The sequence below is a fragment of the Musca domestica genome, unplaced genomic scaffold, assembly GCF_030504385.1.
Source record: "Musca domestica strain aabys unplaced genomic scaffold, Musca_domestica.polishedcontigs.V.1.1 13, whole genome shotgun sequence".
NCBI lineage: Eukaryota > Metazoa > Arthropoda > Insecta > Diptera > Muscidae > Musca > Musca domestica.
In genome coordinates, this window is record NW_026712172.1 from 16405590 (window position 1) to 16425401 (window position 19812).

General features: G+C 34.3%; 2 protein-coding genes and 1 long non-coding RNA gene across 4 annotated transcripts; 1 reads left to right on the forward strand and 2 right to left on the reverse strand.

The window, feature by feature from the left end:
* The first annotated feature begins 5063 nt into the window (after nt 1-5063).
* Nucleotides 5064-12079, forward strand: LOC101890546 (uncharacterized). 2 transcript variants are annotated; one of them, XM_020037480.2, is made up of 6 exons: nt 5064-6601; nt 10533-10868; nt 10937-11042; nt 11103-11285; nt 11382-11556; nt 11850-11990. In XM_020037480.2, the coding sequence occupies exons 1-5, from the start codon at nt 5734-5736 to the stop codon at nt 11527-11529; spliced, it is 1641 nt and encodes a 546-aa protein (XP_019893039.2). In that variant the 5' UTR covers nt 5064-5733; the 3' UTR covers nt 11530-11556; nt 11850-11990. The 2 variants fall into 2 exon arrangements, with proteins under 2 accessions (XP_019893039.2, XP_019893040.2); XM_020037481.2 differs by lacking the exon at nt 11382-11556 and having other exon boundaries at nt 11850-12079.
* Nucleotides 12080-13742: 1663 nt separating this feature from the next.
* Nucleotides 13743-14474, reverse strand: LOC101890718 (uncharacterized). The gene is made up of 3 exons (XR_225639.4): nt 14321-14474; nt 14202-14261; nt 13743-14139 (listed from the first exon to the last, which is right to left on the reverse strand). It is a non-coding gene; the product is annotated as an uncharacterized LOC101890718 (long non-coding RNA).
* Nucleotides 14475-16975: 2501 nt separating this feature from the next.
* LOC105261940 (uncharacterized) lies at nt 16976-17790 on the reverse strand. The gene is made up of 3 exons (XM_011295040.3): nt 17633-17790; nt 17494-17559; nt 16976-17423 (listed from the first exon to the last, which is right to left on the reverse strand). Exons 1-3 carry the CDS (start codon nt 17678-17680, stop codon nt 17106-17108), a joined length of 432 nt encoding a protein of 143 aa, XP_011293342.2. The 5' UTR covers nt 17681-17790; the 3' UTR covers nt 16976-17105.
* Nucleotides 17791-19812: the final 2022 nt, after the last annotated feature.

Consider the following 19812-nt stretch of genomic DNA (forward strand, 5'->3'; position numbering starts at 1 on the left):
AGATTGTTAATATCGTTGTATTTTTTGAAGTTTTCATGTTTTCTTCTCGAAATAAATAAATGCACTCATAATACTCCAACACAGTAAAATTTGAGAATTTTCTGAATTGCAATGGGTGGTAGGTATTAATATGGGAATAATTAATCGAATTATTACATCAAATTTACACATTTTTCGAATTGGGAAAATTTCTTTCTCAATGTAAGATTATAAAACGAACTAAGTCGACCTAAAACTCCCTTGTTTCCCTACGATAAAGCCAGCCAATGACTGAAGCCAGTAAAAAAGCGTTTTGTGTATTCTCACCTTCAAGGTATGTTTACATTAGAGCTTTTTCTCGGATTAACCTTCTATAGAAAGATTTATTTGAGCCGTATGCAGTGGAATTGACCGACTGGGCTTTCTAAATCCTTTCAATGCTGCCAGGAATATCAAACCACCCATTGAAATATTTCCCCAGGGTGAGATGGAAAAACTGTAACAAATTTTAGACTGCTGTTATTTCTATACCACTCGTCCGATAGCTGCTAAAATTATTCCAGTGACAGCTCATTATATTGTTTACAATCGTACGAAAGCATTTTGTTTAGAATTTTCCAAAAAAAAAAATGTTATTCGTGATGGAATTCAAGCGTGATAGTGTGATTTCTTTATATTTGGCTGGAAAGCCACATGTGGCTATCGTTAGGAGCACTCCAGCGTTTAAATGTGAATAAATCTTTTGTGTCTCGTAACATGGCTCATTACCGTGATACTGGTAGCGTAGCCCGACGTCAAGGAAGTGAACGAATGAAAACAGAAACAGCAACATCAGCCGAAATGAAGCAGTTCGAAAAGTAAAGAAGCGACTTGTTCGCGAACCCGCGTCGCAGTGGCCGAAAAATGGCTCGTGAGGTGAACATATCGCAATATTCCATTCGGCAAATGTTGAAAAATGAGCTCGGGGTAAAGCCATTGAAATTCAAAAAAAGTGCAAGAACTTACACCGCAACAGAAAGAAAATAGACTCAAAAGAGCTAAAGAGTTGCTTCGTTTGGCCAGCCGAAACTGATGAACTGCCGAATTTAGTTTTCTCCGATGAGAAAACATTCGTTGTCCAGAGTTTTGTAAACAAACAAAATGATCGTGTTTACTTGCCAAAGAGGTCCGCTGAAAATGTGCACCTTCGGTTGGCCATCAGAACTCAAGCGCCGGTCATGGTGATGGTGTGGGCCGCCATAACAGCCGATGGTCGCTTTCCGCTCGTATTAATCGACCGTGGCATCAGAATAATATTATCCCGAAAATATTCTGGAGGGTGTATTAAAGCCTTGGGTACGCAAACATTTCGGCCGCAGACCTTGGACATTTCAACTGGACTCAGCACGCGCCACTCAAGAATGGTTACAAAATGAGGTTCCTCGCTTCATTTCCAGCGCACAATGGCCACCAAAATCTCCGGATTCCAATCCGTTGGACTATTGTGTCTGGAGTATTTGAAAAGCAAATTTGGCACTAAAAAATACCAAAGTGTCGATCACTTCAAGCAAGCGCTTCGCCGGGAATGGGCCAAAATACCGCAGAGCAACATACGGGCAGCGTGTGATGGTTTCATTTACCGTTTAAAGGTCATAATTCGTGCCAAAGGTGATCAATTCGAACAAATCTAAAATTATTCTAAAATTTGATGATTTTTCCGACATTTTTGCTTACATTCAATATTTTTTATTTATAAAAATGTAAAAATTATGGCCTTTGTCTTTTTTGCATTTTTTTTTATGTCACCCTGTATTTCTTTTGTCTTTTTTTGCATAAAATTCATAGTAAAATTAAGAAGGTAAAGTCATGCAATCATATCTTTACATTTTTTTTTCAAAATTATTCATTTGACAACATCTTATTGTCAAAATGTATATTTACTTAAGGTGAGAGTACGTAAATAGCTTTTTTGAGTGGCTTAAGTCATCGGCTGATTTTTTCATAGAGGATTAAATGATTTTTAGGTTGGCCCTACGCTTCTTTTCCGAAGAAGCCAGCCAAAAAAGCGTTTTATGTATTCTCACCTTTAAGCCAGTCAAAAAAGCTTTTTATGTACTCTCACCTTAAGTTTCCTATCAGGAGACATAATTGTTATTTTAAATTCAAAGAGAATCAAATCCAAGTAGTACAAATACTACTACGTTTTTTTGGCTAAAAATAGTTTCGACCTTAAGGTGGGACTACATAAAGCGCTTATTTGGCTGGCTTCTTCGTAGAGGAACAAAGGCGTTTTAGGTTGATTTAGTTCGATTTTGGCCCTAGGCTCCTTTGTTCATTTTCGAAGAAGCCAGCCGATGACTTAAGCCAGCCAAATAAGCGCTTTATGTATTCCCACCTTTATGTTGGTCATGGCCATGTTTGTCAAGGTAAACCTCAGCAAATTCAGGACCGAATATTATTGTTTAAAATGGGGTTACAGTGGTATTTTAAAATTAAAAGTTTAATAATTTAATATTTTTCAATAACTTTGTCGATGATCTCGGAAGAACAATTGATCATTCTTATTGAAGTACTATAGATTATTACATTGTATCTTTTAGAAAAGGGAGGTATGTGTGTATATGGGAAATCCCCTTCGTGTGAAAGCGATTTAATCGCTTAATCGCATGCAATAATTAAAGTCAAATATTCAACGCCATTCATTCATAGATAGACTGAATGTCGGACAGACTGACAGATCCATGACAATGAAATGAATTAAAAGTCAGATAAGATTACAAACAAAAAACAAACTATGCAAAAATTATAATAAATATTCAATTAATAGACCCAAATGTTACATATGATCTTCAAAGTGGCACCCAATTGTTTTGCGCTTCGTCACCATTGACGTGAGTGAATCACTACTGGTGTCCCAAAAAAACAAAAAAAAAAAAAACTCAAAATAAAACACAAATAGAGCATTATTCAATTTAAATGAAAATCTCCAAACAAAGCCAGCCTTCCCTTCCTCCAGTAGCAGCACACATGACCAGGCGGTTGGCATAAGGCCTGCATATGCGTTATTTTTACCTGTTTAATAAGTGATAAGACGGTGAATGAGAAATGTAGAGAAGAGGGTCTGATTTTTATCGGCAAAAAAAAAACTATGATCATTCATGACATATGAGCAATTAAACCCCATATGGGAAGTTTGAAATCCAAAATGGGCACAAGAGAGTGAGAGCGAGAGAAATTACTGCTAATGAACCGTAATATAAATAAACAAATTCGTAATACAAAGTCAATACAAATCAGAGATGGACATTTGTAATTAAAGAAGACTGGGTGTCACAGTGGATGAAATAAATAGACGAGAAGGATTAATTTATTTGCAAAAAAACGAAGATCTATAAGAGAGATTAAACATTATGGAAATAACCTTACAACTACTAATACACTAAAAGTGAGAAAAAATTAAACCCTTGTTTGACTGACTAAGTTAACTTAAAATCCATTGTTCTTTTACGAAGAAGCCGATGACTTAAGCCGGTCAAAAAAGCGTTTTGTGTATTCCCACCTTAAAGATTGTGAGCAACATAGCCTTTAAGTGAGCATATAGTGTCTTTTTTGTAGAATGTTCGGAGACCGAGTTGATGACTATTTTCAAAGAAGAGGAAACAAAAATTGAAAAAAATACAAAGGTGAGCAAAATAAAAAAGGGCCCAAATCAGCTGATATGGATATATATGACAGCTGTGGGGGAAATAAGTGAAAATACAAAATCTATGTACGATACCCCATTATTTTGTAATAGATTACGCAAAATGTTATAAAATCACGAAAGAATGAGACATTCTTCAACATAAAAACATCAGACTTATTTATTTTTATACCCTCCACCATAGTATGGAGCGTATATTAAGTCTCTCATTCCGCTTGTAACACCTCGAAATATACATTTTAGACCCCACATACACAGTATATATATTCTTGAACAGCATAAAATTCTCTGCCGATTTAGCGATGTCCGTCCGTCTGTGGAAATCACTCTAGCTTCAGAACGAAATGGAGTAGGTTGATAAAATATTACTCAAATGTATATTATGTCTGCAGGACTTTTGGTATTGAAAATGGGACATGTAGGTCCACGTTATGGTATAGCACCCATATAACGATACCTCCAGATATTCGGTATTTTGATGATTTTAGCTACACTATTCACCAGAATTGTTTCAAATTTGGTATTTGAAGTTCGTAATGGATACTACAGCCTAAGACAGAAAATTGTCTATACAGGTTCACGTCGTCATATAGCCCTCATATATAGGTACCTTCCGATATTCAATATTTGGATGTGTTTGGCGACTTTTTTCAACGGAAATGTATCAAATTTGGTAATTGACGTTCGAAATGGAGACTACAGCCTATGACAGAAAATTGTCTGTGCAGGTCTAAGCCTTCGTATATCCCCCATATAACGGCACCTCCCGATATTCGGTATTGTGATGATTTTAGCGGCATTTGAAGTTCGTAATGGATATTACAGCCTATGACAGAAAATTGTCCGTGCAGGTCCCTGTTTTCGTATAGCCCCCATACAACGATACCTCCCGACATTCGTAGATGAACAAAAGAGTTTTAGGTTGACTTAGTTCGATTTTGGCCCTACGCTCCTTTGTTTATTTCCCAAGATGCCAGCCGACGACTTAAGCCAGCCAAATAAGCGTTTTATGTATTCCCACATTTACAGCTTTTTTTACTTCTTTAATATTACAAAAAATTTGCCATTTTTCTTTAGTAGTTACAGAATTAATTTTGAAATTGTATGAAAATTATTTTTGCCGATTTGAAAATGAGATTACCACTTCAAATCTGCCATTGTTGTAGAAGATTTTTCCAATTAATTGGGTTTTAACTTAGCTACTTGATATTGAAATAAAACACAAGATCTTAACATTTCCATCTCTGACTATTAACACCACTAACTGATAAGCGATTTAATTCAGTAATACTCCAAATTCTACTACTATTATGTTTGTTGTTTTTTTTTTTCTATGCCCAGGTTCCTGATAAGATATATGATACTACCAAGCCCATAAAAAAAACAAACCATGAGAAACACCTAGTCTCTTCACAAGTGTCACAAAGAACGTATCGCACGCTTTTCGTTTTTAGACATAATTCTATCTTCCGTTAAATAAAAATATGCCGGTTAAATAATAAATTCCAGAAATGTGAAAAACAAAGTGCATAAAAATAGATATTTCAACAAGAACTTCACTGCTTTGGTTCTAAAGCCCAGATTCCCATATTAAAAAGAAACGAAAAACAAACAAAACTTGCAGTGGTTATGCTTCAGTGCTTAAATAAAACAAAACAAAAATAATAACGCGGAACATCTGAAACCCCATCTGCAATGAGAGAAAGAGCAAAAGAGAAGTCGACAATAAAAACACTGACCAGATAAATAATTTTCATTTAAATATGTACATGGTCCAACAATAATAACAAAACTGACCGCAAAGATATATATATTTTTTTTTGTTCATTGGTATTCGTGCATATCAGACATAGCTGGGACTGTGGTAAATCCCCGTCTGCCTTCCACCGGCATTAACGCCTCCCATCCCAGGCTTTTTGATAGATTAGCACTTTTAAGGTTTTTGTTTTTTTTCTTGCTTCTTTTCTCAATGAATGCATTTCCTTTGGATTACTCTCTCTCTCTCTCTCTCAGAACACCAAACACACGCAAACACACGAGGAGAGAATAAATGAGTTTGAGTAATAAAAACAATGGAACCACTAACAACAACAACAACAAGAACCATGTATCGCAATCACAATGAGCCTTGGTTTCCCAACAATTCATCTTCCATAACGCAACAATTGCCACAGGCGCGCGAATCTGAAGGCATGCTTATCGCCACAGCAGCCTCGGCGGCCAACGAACGCAGAGCCCAAACCAAAACCATTATGGATTGTTTGCGCGATCGTACACCCAGTAGTTATACGCGTTCCAACAGCCATATAGCACGTGCCAACGGTGGTCTAGTCGCCGCCCGACAGCCACCTGCTTTCCCCCAAAGGGAGCCACGACCGCGACCCATAAAACTAACTCTGCTCAAAAGCTCAAGCACTCGTGACCTTTCACGTCTTTTGGAAAATGAAACAACAACGCCACCACCGCTGGCAACATCTTCATCAACGGCGAATCTTTTAAACATGACTTCTAGTCCATCGTCGTTATCATCGTCCGCGACAACGTCCAGTAGTCTCCAGCAGCAGCAGCAGTGTTGCTCCTCTTTATGTTCGAAACAAATACACCGACTTGAACAGCGCATTAATGATTTGGAATTGCAGTTGAATCAGCAACAAGTGAATGCCATCGAAATGGCCACACGCCTGGAAGAATTGAATAAGAAATTTGAATTGATTTCAAAGGAAACGGAAATGCAACAGCAGCAGCAGCAACAACAACAAAGTAAAAGGAAAAAATCCGGTTCGCCACGTTTTGGCAAAAAGGAAAGTGCAAATGCCGGCTCAGGCGGTGGTTCCAATATTGTTGTGCAACCCTCAAAACTGGTGGCCTGGATTAAATTATCGAATTTCTGGAAACAACGACCCAGCATACAGACGCTGAAGGATCAAAATATCTATAATGGTAAGAAGATAAACAAAAAAAAAAAATAACCGAGAAGGCAAAGAAATGAAGCGGGTAGACGATAAGCAGGGCGACAAGAACAGACATTTCATTGCACTGTAGACTCAGGTCAAAAACTTGCAGTATTTTTATTTTGTATTTAACTTGAATATAGGTTTCAATCCATGGTTATAGCGCATGGTAGAAGAATATAGATAGATGCATCAATGCTTGGGAACATTGATATGTCAACATTTTTAAAATGTTCTATCAAAAATAAGTAAATTTTTTGTAGCATTTTTCAACAATTTTTACAAATTTCAATAATTTTTCAAAACATTTTTCATTCCAAAATCGACATTTCATTGTCCCAGCAGCTGTGTCGATGCGACTACCTGTATTCTTCTACCATGGTTATAACGTATACATCACGATTCCATAGCGTATACATCACGTAAATCGTTTTCATAAATCATGTGGATATATTTGACGTATACGCTTTGGAATCGACTTTTGAGATCGAGTTGGTTTCGTAAAACTTAACGTTATTTTAGTCTCATTTGACAAATCGAATATTGCAACCGTTTTCCAACAAACTCGACCTTTCATTTTTCAAATAAAAATGATTGTCATATCTTAAATATTTACGTATGACGAGTGGCATATTTTACAAAAACGACAAATAATATCTTATTTTCGGCTTTCTTTGGCATGTCAAAACAATTAGGTTGAGAATACATAAAACGCTTTTTGACTGGCTTAAAGGTGAGAATACATACAACGCTTCTCTGACTGGCTTAAGTTATCGGCTGGCTTCTCCGTAGAGGAACAAAGGAGACCTTGGTTGACTTAGTTCGATTTTGGCCATACATTCCTTTGTTCTTTTCCAGCCAGCCGGCGACTTAAGCCAGTCGAAAATGCTCTTTATGTGCCTGCACCTTAAGGGTGGGAATACATAAAGCGCATATTTGGCTGGCTTCTCCGTAGAGGAACAGTAGAGTTTTAGGTTGACTTAGTTCGATTTTGGCCCTACGCCCTTTTGTTCTTTTCCGAAGAAGCCAGCCGATGACTTAAGCCAGTTAAAAAAAAGCGTTTTATGTATTCTCACCTTTAATTATTCCATATCTCATGAAGTGGAAATTTATTTATTTTTTCTTGGTATTTAACATATAAAAATTGAGATTTGAGAAAAATTCTCGGTTCTGTTTCTTGTTGTCAGTCTTTAGGGATCAAAGCCCCCAGAATGAACAGCTGAAAAATGGTGCCAAGTCCTTTAATGGAAAATCTCCCTTGCAAAACAAAAGGTGATAGTGCATAAAACGCTTATTTGACTGGCTTAAGTTAAGTTATCGGCTTGCTTCATCAGAAAATAAATAATGGGTTTAGGGCAAAAATAGAACCAAGTTTACCTAAGGGTGGAAATACATAAAACGAATATTTGGCTGGCTTAAGTCATCGGCTGGCTTCTTCGCAGATGAACAAAGGAGTTTTAGGTTGACTTAGTTCGATTTTGGCCCTTTGTTCATTTCAAAAGAAGCCAGTCGATGAGTTAAACCAGCAAAATAAGCGCTTTATGTATTCCCACCTTAAAACTCCTTTGTTCCTCACGAAGAAGCCAGCAGTTGACTTGAGCCAGTCAAAAAAGCGTTTTATGTATTCTCACCTTAAGGGATTTTTGGTTTTAGTCATGGGCTGTTACTTTCGTAAAATAGCAAGGAGTTAGGTTGACGTAGTTCGATTTCTGACCATAAAGTTTATTGTTCTTTAGAAACCAACTGGACAATCAGTCCAATCATGAATAACAATTCCGTGCGGAAATTGTTCTCTTTTCCCTTTTTTGGTATCAAAAACAAACATTTCCGCCGAAAAATAATTCCGAGGGAGAAAAAGTAGGTATCTCCAACGCCCAGAAACGAAATTAAATTATTTCTAATAAAAAGCATCCTCGTTATATATACCGCAATGTTAATAGTTTTTATACACACTATAGAATACAAAATGCAGCTACTTTTTCAACTTTTTAGAGGAGAAGAATTTTTCCACATATCAAATGAGGATCTTAATTTTGAAAAACAATTGGTCTGTTTCAGAATTGCAAGAATGTAAGTTAGTTTTATGATAACCGATTTTTGCCTTATGATATCGGAGAAAATTTGCAAAACTAAGGGTGGAAATACATAAAGCGCATATTTGGCTGGCTTACGTCATTTGCTGGCTTCTTCGTAGAGGAATAAAGGAGTTTTAGGTTGACTTAGTTCGATTTTGGCCCTAGACTCCTTTGTTCATTTTCGAAGAAGCCAGCCAAATAAGCGCTTTATGTATTCCCACCTTTACTTCCTAAAAGAACAAGGAGTCAGGTTGACGTAGTTCGATTTCGGACCATAAAGTTTATTGTTCTTTAAAACAAATGGTTAATCATCCCAATTACGTATAACAATTCCGTACCTTTTCACTTTTTTGGTATAATAACCAAGCATTTCTCCCGAAAAATAATTCCGAGGGAGAAAAAGTAGATATATCAAACACTCAGAAAATTAAATTTTTCTATAGCGAAATCTAGCTTGCAAAAATGAATGAAATTGAATTATTTCTAATAAAAAACATCCACGTTACATATAGCATGCAATGTTATTAGTTTTTATATTTATACACACGATAAAATTAAAAATGCAGCTATTTTTTAATCAGATCCTTATGATATCGGAGAAAATTTGAAAAACTTAAAATCTAAATATTTTGAAAAAAAAAACAAGAAGCCAGCCGTTAACTTAAGCCAGTCAAAAAAGCTTTTTTGTTTCGATTTTTTTTCGATATCATAAAGGGAAAATCTGTTACCGTAGTAAAAACTTTTAAACTTTTGCAGTTATCGAATAGTAGCTGCTTAATAGTTGCTTAACAAAACCAAAGCACTTTGTGCACCAATTTATGCTACATAGGTTACACAAGGTACGAAAAAGACCCATTCGCGTTGCCATCTTCACTAATTATTTTCTCCTATTATTCGTGGAGCAAAATTCTTCCCGTGGAAATAGAATACCGTCGGATAAATGATTGGTTTGAATGAGAGGATAAAGAAATTCTTGAAATTGAAAATCTGCTATGCTTCAGCCAAAGACAACGAATTTTCCGATAACTTTCATATTAATTTGCTTAATTATTTACTTTCCTCCATCAATTTCCCACAACAAAAATCGTCCTCGGTCTCCAGGTTGAACACAGTGGTTCTACGAGAAGTCGTCTGACTTTTTCGAAACCACAAACTGAAATAGTTTTCTGTTTTTAATTATTATTTAATTATAAATTTATTCTTTGCGGTTATCGTTTTTAAAATAACAATTGATTGTGATTTCATGATTCACATTGAAATTTTATTTTTAAATTGCATTTACATTAGGTAAGTTTTCTTGCTCTCTGCAGGAAAGTGGGTGGCAATACCTTTTGTGTTTTTTTCTTAATTTTTACACAAAACTATGACAGAAAAGGCTGAGAACAAATTGCCTCATATAAATGCATGAATTCGATTCAAATGAAAAAAGTCCGTAAGTAAACTTGCCTAATCTAAATCAGGAAAGCTATTTTTTACTACAATATAAATAAATTGTATGGCAGAATTGAAAACGTAGCCTAATTTTTTTTTATTATACTTTTGACAACATGTAAAACATGGTAAAATTTAGATTGTAAAGTCATTTCAAATAAGCTGGCTTCTTCGTAGAGGAACGATGGAGTTTTAGGTAGATTTAGTTCGATTTTGGTCCTACCCTCATTTATTATTTTCCTAAGAAGCCAGCAAAAATAAAGCGTTTTATGTATTCTCACCTTAATACTTTCGAATACCCTCAACTTACAATAAATATCCCTAGAAATCAAGTTAAAAAGCCATTAAAACCTAACCTCAAAAAAATGTTTAACCTAACCTTAAATATATATCTTTTTATTTTTTATCTTTCAGATGAACCCTGTTTCGACACGGAAATCGAAATGGTACTCAAAGATGATGTCCATAGTACCGTGCCAAAAATCGTTGTCGATTGCTGCCAGTTAATCGAGGAGAAATACCGAAAATCTACCGAACCCGTTGAGGGAATCTATCGGCAGTGTGGAGATTATAATAAAATGCAGGCGTTACGTTTCAGTATTGATGCGAATGATTATAATGCACTGAGACAGCCAAATGTCGATATACACACCTTAACGGGGGTATTGAAGTTGTTTTTGCGCGAAATAAAAAGTCCCCTGATATCGACAAATGAGGCCAAGACATTCACAGGGAAACCAAATCAGTGGGGTAAGTAAGGGAAATTTGTTACTTGAAAAATTGTTTTTATTTGTATATTTTCTGATTGTTTTATTTAGTATTAACGGACCTACCCAATAAATTGGAAATACTAAGAAGACTGATAAGATCCTTGCCCGAAATCAATCGAGATACCTTGGATTATCTGTTTGCCCATTTCAATAGGTGAGTTTGAAATATTTTCTATAATAAAATACTTTTTATTGTTTATCTCATTTTTTGCAGACTCACCAAAGTCCCCCTGCAACACATAAGTGCCGAGACCCTGGCCATTTCCATAACACCATCCATTTTCCACACAGTACAACAGGGAGCCCGCATGCAGGATATCCATGCCCTTCTCAAGGAAAGTGAAATATTATCTGACTGTGTTAAAATCATGATCGAGTATCATCAGAAAATATTTGAGTAAGTCCAAGAAGTATTTTTTTTTTAACATTTAAATTTTATTTAAATTGGTTTTATTTTTTCCAATTTTTCTCCCCTCCAAAAAAAAAACAAAAGAATTCCAGCCGATATATCTATTATGTCCCCTGGTGGCAGTTTAACAAATTTAATAACACATTTTAATAATCTACCAATACCCTTACCACGTTCCCAACAAATCAGCAACAACAACAACAACAATATTAATAAAAATTTAAATCCTTAGTCAAAAGTGTTCTACATCCATAAGCATGTACATTTGAAAAAAAATGGAGAAAACAGAGTGAACTTTTTTAGGTAGAATAATCCAGTTTTTTTTTTTTTTTTTTTTGGAATGGTTCATCTACTCAATGTCTTCAAAGTTCCAAAATAAAAAAATCTGAGTTTTGGGAGTCAGAAAAAGTAAATTTTCTCTTTATCCCATAACCAAAAAAACCTAAAACCCAAATAAAGAGCCAAAGCCAAAAAAGTTTATTCTGTTTTGAATCCAGAGTATCTTTTCATTCCTTTTCATAAATTAATCATTTTTTACATATATTTTTCTAGATGTACAGCCGATCGTAAGCAACAAAAAAATCGCATAAGTGTTCGAAATCTAAAGAAGACATTATCACATCCAGATCTATTATTTCAAAACTTATTCTAATGATATTATATACACCGTACATAATACATATACACCCTAATATATTACTACATATTTCCATATTTTTACGTATTTATTTTAAATAGATTTAAGCAAAAATAAAAAAGGTTATTAATATTGTAATAAATTAAAAATATTAAATGTAAATGACCATATATATCATGCATAATATTCTAAAAAATGACTTTAAGAAAATAAAATTGTAATTAGTATACATATTTTTAAAAGTAATTATAAATTTAAAAAAATAAACATTTTATCTAATACATATTTTTAAACAGTAATTAAAATTAAAAAAGAAAACAAAGCAAAAACTTTAATTGGAAATCGCATATTGTTTCAAAAGAGTATCTCCATTATTGTTAATATTTTCTTATTATACCTTCCACCATAGCGTGGAGGGTATATTAAATTTGTCATTCTGCATAAAATTCTGTGTCTATTTAGCACTGACCGTCTGTGGATATCTCTCTAGCGTCCGAACGAAATGAAATTTTAGTCAAATATATATTATGTCTGCAGGACTTTTAGTATTGAAAATGGGACAAGTAGGTCTACGTTTTGGTATTGCCACCATTAAATGGCACCACCCTATTTCGATATTTTGGCGATTTAAGCGACATTATTCACCAGAATTGTTTCAAATTTGGTATTTGAAGTTCGTAATGGATACTACGGCCTATGACAGAAAATTGTCTGTGAAGGTCCGCGTCTTCGTATAGCCCCCATATAACAGTACCACCCTATTTTCGGTATTTTATTGATTTTAGCGACATTATTTACCGGAATTGTTTAAAAATTTGTATTTGAAGTTCGTAATGGATACTACGGCCTATGACAGAAAATTGTCTATGCAGGTACACGGGTTGGTAAAGCCCCCCTATAATAATATCTCCCTATATTCGGCATTTTGATAATTTTACCGACATTATTCGCCGAAATTGTTTTAAAATTGTTATTTTAAGTTTGTAATGGATATTACAGCCAATGACAGAAAATTGTCTGTGACGGTCCACGTCTTCGTATAGCTCCCATTAAATGGTACCACCCTATTTTCGATATTTTGATGATTTCGGCGGCATTATTCACCGGAATTGTTTCAAATTTGGTATTTGAAGTTCGTAATGGATACTACGGCCTATGATAGAAAATTGTCTGTGCAGGTCAACGGTTTGGTATAGCCCCCATATAACGATACCTCCCAATATTCGGTATTTTGATGATCTTAACGACATCATTAAACCGAATTGTTTCTAATTTCGTATTCGAAGTTTGTAATGGGTACTACAGCCTATGCCTAAAAATTTTGTATACAAGTCCACGTCTTCGTATAACCCTATATAGCGGTACCTTCCGATATCCATACATTTTGATGATGTAAGCTACATTATTCACCGATTTTTTTTTTAAAGTTTCGCATTTTAATATTGTAATGGCTTATGAAAAATGTTGCCTATGCAGATCCATGTCATCGCATAGACCCTAATATAATGCCAACATTCGGTATTTTTAAGATATTAATAGAATTTTTAACGGATTTTATTATTATTTCTTTAATTGTAAAATTAGTTCCAAATGGTGGAGGGTATTCAAAGTTCCGCCCGGCCAAACTTACAGCTTTTTTTTATTGTTTTGGATAATTTTTAATCTTTTACAAATATCGAATTGATTTTGCCTAAATTTTTGCTCCATTTTGGAGGAGTCCTGTCAAAGTAGAAAATATTCTTCATAAATGTTGATCATGGATCACTGAACAAAAGCAAACCCGAGATACATTAAAAGCAACGAAAATGTTTTTTTTATGAAATTGTTTTAATTTAATTTTATTTTTTGGGTTAAATTTTGTATTCTATTTAAAACAATTAACAAATTATCCTACAATACTACAATTTTTAAATACATGTTTTCAATTGATGAACATATTCCACCATGATATTCCATTATATGCCACTGAACAAAAGAAATCCTTTGATTTGATATTTATCAATGCTCTCTAAATCTGGCACATTTACGGCCCAAAATATCCATCTTTAAATCTTTATATCTTTATGCATCCGTTGCCTACATTTGCTTGTCCGCTGCTTTTATTATGATAATTTCAATATCATCGCGGGTGGAACGTTTTGAGAGTGTCTTCTCCAATGGCTCTAGCTCCGTTTGCAATTTCCCGTTTTGAACGACAAGGGAATGCTGTAAATAAGATGTGTCATTATGCAGTTAAATTTCAAACTAAAATTCCAGAGAAATTATACCAAATGATCCTCAGACAATCCTACTTCCTCGGAATCTTCATAAACTGAACGGCCATAGCACTGCAAACAAGAAAACACAAGTAAGAATGGGAGAACTTAGAAGGTTGCAATCATTTTACCTGGGCCACCAGTAAAAATACGAAAACAGCAATGAATTTCATTTTTACTCCGTTGAATGATCTCAAAATTATGTTATTTGAATGAAATCGTATTCGCTTTTATAGTAGTCTCTTATTTCTTATCTCTTATTTTGGAATACCTTCGATCCATGCTGATATGACAATTCAAAAGCGAATACAATTCGTGGGTCAAAGGGTTAACTACTAATGTGGGGATTTTTTCCGAATGGTGGTTTTCTTGGAAATCAATTGCAATATGTAACATGAGTAGGATTAAAATCAGAAGCCGTCGGCAATACAAGCGGGGTTATTGTGGTACAAAAACAAACAGATACAAAATTGTATCTCATTTCAATTACACCAGGTTCGTCGGCTGAATCCCCAACACCAAGTTTTAATCTCTTATTCACATTCTTTTGCTATCCCCAGCTGATAATTTTAATATATTTCTGAATGAAAAACGAAGCCGGATGGCTTACCCTTAAATTTATAAAAATTTTTACTCGAAATCGTCTGTTAACCCAAAAGTTCTGCAAAAGAGAGCGGTTGGAGAAATTTTGAAAGAACTTTCAGTGATAGTTTGCAAATTCTTGCTGGACAAATCTTTTCTTGCAGTCACTTGCAACTCTTCTTCTTCTCGTTCATCGACATTCAATGGCCCAAATCACACGAGAGTAATTGTTCTGGTCTAACAAAGCAGCTTGTAGGCATTTTCGGTGAGGAGAGTCGTTTTTGGTTAAACTAAAATTTTATCCAGCTTGATCCCCGCATTAGCAGGACAAAACTAATACATGCACACTCATGAAAACAAAATAAATACAAACAAGTAAAAAAGCTGTATGTTCGGCCGGGCCGAACTTTGAATAGCTTTCATCATTTGGAACGAATTTGGCAATTCTGAAAAAAAACAATAAAATCTTTTAAAAATTCTGTTAAAATCTTAAAAATACCGAATGTAGCTGTTATAAAAGGGTCTATACAACAACATGCACCTGCATAGGTAATTTTTGTCATAAGCCATTACAATATTCAAATGCGAAACTTAAAAAAAATCGGTGAATAATGTAGCTAGAATAAAATCTTCGGCTGTAGTATCCATTACGAACTTCAAATACCAAATTTTAAAGAATTCCTAAGAATATTGTCTCTAAAACCATCAAAATACCGAATATCGGGAGGTACTGTTCTATGGGTGCTATATGAAGACGTGGCCCTGCACAGACAATTTTTTGTCTTAGGTTATAATATCCATTTCGAATTTCAAATACCAAATTTGAAACAATTCCGGTGAATAATGTCGCTAAAATCATCAAAATACCAAATATCGGGAGGTACCGTTATATGGGGGCTATACGAAGACGTGGACATGCGCAGAAAATCTTCTGTGATAGGTTGTAGCATCCATTACGAACTTCAAATACCAAATTTTAAAGAATACCAATGAATATTGTCGCTAAAATCTTCAAAATACCGAATATCGGGAGGTACCGTTATATGGGGGCTATACCAAAACGTGTACCTATATGGCCCATTTTCAATACCATAAGTCATGCAGACATAATATACATTTGAGTAAAATTTTATCAATCTACTTCAATTCGTTCGGAAGCTAGAGTGATTTCCACAGACGGATAGACGGACGGACATCGCTAAATTGACATAGAATTTTATGATGATCAATAATATATAAACTTTATGTGGTCTAAAATGTTTATTTCGAGGTGTTACATACGGAATGACAAACTTAATATACCCTCCATACCATGGTGGAGGGTATGAAAAATACTAACACACACAAAGCTGAGTGTATACGTATTCAATTTAAGACAGTTTCATTAGTCTCGTGTGTTTTGGAAAGAAAACTTTTGTTTGGACTAAAAATTACTTTCGTGTGAATGGGGCCAATGAGATGTTTGCTATTGTTTGTTTATTTCTTTTTTTTTTGCTTTCAATTTGAAATATTGATAAATATTAATAAATTAGCAAGACTAACTGTTTTTGGAGAACAACTTTGGAAAATGTGAAAAAATATAAAATATAAGACTATTTCCAACATTTTTAGACAAACGCCATTAGCAAGACGTTTCAAGGATTCCGGGGAAACCCACCAAATCTATCTTTCTTTTATTGCTCATATTTTTATTTTATTGCTAATTTCCTTCTCATTTATAAAACTTGTAAAATTGGTGGTGCTTCCTTTCTTTTAATTCTTTTAATGGGGGTCAAATTGGTTTGTTCTGACAAAACAGCTGATTAATTGCAAACTTCCATCTATGCAGGAATACCATCTACTTACTTTTCTTGCTAAAGAGAATAAAATTACCTTACTCTCTCAGAAAGATGTTGCAGGGCAATTCCTGCTGGAAAAGTAACCAGACACAGCTAATATAATGAGCTATTTCTGGAATAATTTTAACAGCCGTCGGACGAGTGGCTAGCAATGCCAGCAGTCTGATGTTGGTTGCAGTTTTTTCATCTTACCCTGTAGGTAGTATTGAAATCAGAAGCCGACGATGCATGCGGGATTATTGTGGACCAAAAACGAACAGATACAAAATTGTCTGTAAATCTCCTTTCAATAACACCAGGTTCAATTGAATCCTTTCCTATTACTAGCTGGTAATTCAAAAATTTTTCTGAATAAAAAAAACGCCATTATTGATAACTAATATTCAATTTTATTTTATGTAGCAACAGTTTTATGTTATTTATGCGAAGAAAACATTCTAAAGATATTTTATATTAGCCAAATCATTTTCAATATAAAAGTTTCGAAATGTCCATTCTAATATTCCGAGGAGTCTTTCCATTGATTTTGACGACCATGGGAATAATGATTGCCGGCATGTTTATTGGTATTTTCCACTGTACCAATAAGCTGCATAACTTGGCCCAAGGCACGTCCCACGCAATGGCTATCATAATTCTCACCGCTGGGTGTTTGGCATTTTTCCAATTTCTCCTCAGCTACTTGGATAACTCTCTCCTTAAATTGGGGATTATTGGAAAAGGTTTCAGAGCCGGCTAAACGTTGGGAAATTTTCTTCTTAAAGGAGCGCACCACCGAGGATTCCTGATGATGCGAAGAACTTTGCAGGAAAGACTATAACGAAATGTTGAATGTTACCTTGGAAATTCAATTTTTTTTTTGTTGTAAAAAAATAAGTCCTTACCGTTGACCAGGCTTCATCACTTACACGCATTTCTTCAGAGTTTCTGTAAGTATATTCGGCCAGGGACTGTGAAAAATGAATAGAATTTTTGCAAATAGCTTTAAAACTAATCAATTGATGCCAAAACAAAAACATTTACCTGGGCCACCACCAGAAATACCAAAACAGCAACAGCAAAGAATTTCATTTTCGAATCTCAAACAGGAACACAGAGAGAACAGTAATGAACTGAATACATTTCATTGGAAATTTTTGAGTTTTTATAGTTTTTTAGCTTTCCATTATTATTTTGAATATTTTGCAAACCATTACATTTATTATCAGTAACAACAGGAAATCGCAATGTTCTTACGAAAATTGCTGAATAATAATAAACTCAGGTGTATGTCTGGCAAAAAGTTCAATAAACTATACACTTTTGATGGGGGAAAAATGCATTCAAGATTTTTTTTTTGAATAACTGAAATGTTTTATTTTTTTCCAAATCTTAATTTGATAAAGAATGTCTTTTTTACCTAAGCCTAAGACAGAAAATTGTTTGTGCAGGTTCACGTCATTTTGATGATATTAGCGAATTTATTCACCGGAATTGTTTCAAATTTTGTACTTGAAGTTCATTATGGATACTACAGCCTAGGACAGAAAATTGTCTGTGCAGGTCCACGTCTTCGTAGAGCCCCCATATAACGGCACCTTCCGATATTCGGTATTTTAATGATTCTATGGACATTTTTCCACCGGAATTGTTTCAAAATTGGTATTTGAAGTTCGTAATTTATACTACAGCCTATGACAGAAAATTGTCTGTGCAGGTCCACGTCTTCGTGTAGCCCCCATACACGGTACCTCCCGATATTCGGTATTTTAATGATTCTATGGACATTTTTCACCAGAATTGTTTCAAATATGGTATTTGAAGCTCGTAATTTATACTACAGCCTATGACAGAAAATTGTCTGTGCAGGTCCACGTCTACGTATAGCCCCCATATAACTTTCTCCCGATATTCGGTATTTTAATGATTTTTGGCGACATTATTCACCGGAATTGTTTCAAAATTGGTATTTGAAGTTCGTAATTTATACTACAGCCTATGACAGAAAATTGTCTGTGCAGGTCCACGTCTTCGTATAGCCCCCATACACGGTACCTCTTGATATTCGGTATTTTAATGATTGTAGGGACATTTTTCAACAGAATTGTTTCAAATTTGATATTTGAAGTCCGTAATGGATACTACAGCCTACGACAGAAAATTGTCTGTGCAGGTCACCGCATATACCCCATATAAAGGTACCTCCCGATTTTCGGTATTTTGATTTTATCGACATTATAACCGATTTTTTTAAGTTTTTGAATATTGTAATGGCTCATGACAAATGTTACCTACGCAGGTTCATGTCGTCGTATAGACCCTAATATAATAGCTACATTCGATATTTTTAAGATTTTAACAGAATTTTTATTGTTTTTGAGAATTGCCAAATTCGTTACAAATGGTGGAGGGTATTCAAAGTTCGGCCCGGCCGAACCTACAGCTTTTTTACTTGTTTTTTAAACAAACATAAACATGTATGGAAAAATATATAAGAAAATATATAAGATGAATATAATATAAGATGTTTTTTTTTATTCAGAAAACGTTTGTTTTAGATTCCACGTGGAAAAAATAAAACATTTTTAGATTTTGAAAAACATTCCTCATCAAATTTTGTAGTTTTGTAATCTTGAATATATTTTCCTTGAAACCATGGTACAATGAAGACAAGGTAGGCTAACTTTGAAAAAAATTGCAAGTATAGAGGTCTACTTGTTTGGCTTGTAATGTCAGAATTACTATCAAAACAGTAAAAAAGCAAAGAATTGGTTGCATTGATTTTGAATAATTTTAAACCGCAAAAACTGAATGAAAGGTCAAAATTTATTGTCAAAATCATGTTCTATATATCTCTTATGGTTTATTTCGTGACAAAAACTGTAAATTTTGCCGATGCATACGTTGCAATAAGCATTTTGAAAACACCCAAATTTGAATATTTTCTGAACAAATTTTTTTATTATTGAAAAGAATACAAACACATTAACAAATATAGTTGACATATTAAGCCAGAAAAATAAAAAAAAATAAAATCATATGGTAGTTCTGCCCTATCTTGAATTCATTGTACCATGCTTGAAACTATATTTAAAGGTTTATTGAACTAAATGCCAGACTATCATCTGAGTTTATTATTATTCAGCAATTTTCGTTATAATTTTACAATTTCCTAAGGTTACTGATAATAAATGTAAAAGTTTGCACTATTTAAAATAATTATG

Excerpts from the sequence above, each read along its gene's own strand:
- LOC105261940 (XM_011295040.3), bottom strand. The coding sequence starts at position 17,680 with ATGAAATTCTTTGCTGTTGCTGTTTTGGTATTTCTGGTGGTGGCCCAG. Across the intron at positions 17,560-17,632 it reads TATTTCTGGTGGTGGCCCAG|TCCCTGGCCGAATATACTTA; the intron begins GTAAATGTTTTT and ends CATTTTTCACAG. Across the intron at positions 17,424-17,493 it reads GTGATGAAGCCTGGTCAACG|TCTTTCCTGCAAAGTTCTTC; the intron begins GTAAGGACTTAT and ends ATTTCGTTATAG.
- LOC101890546 (XM_020037480.2), top strand. The coding sequence starts at position 5,734 with ATGGAACCACTAACAACAACAACAACAAGAACCATGTATCGCAATCAC. Across the intron at positions 10,869-10,936 it reads AGGGAAACCAAATCAGTGGG|TATTAACGGACCTACCCAAT; the intron begins GTAAGTAAGGGA and ends TGTTTTATTTAG. Across the intron at positions 11,043-11,102 it reads CTGTTTGCCCATTTCAATAG|ACTCACCAAAGTCCCCCTGC; the intron begins GTGAGTTTGAAA and ends CATTTTTTGCAG.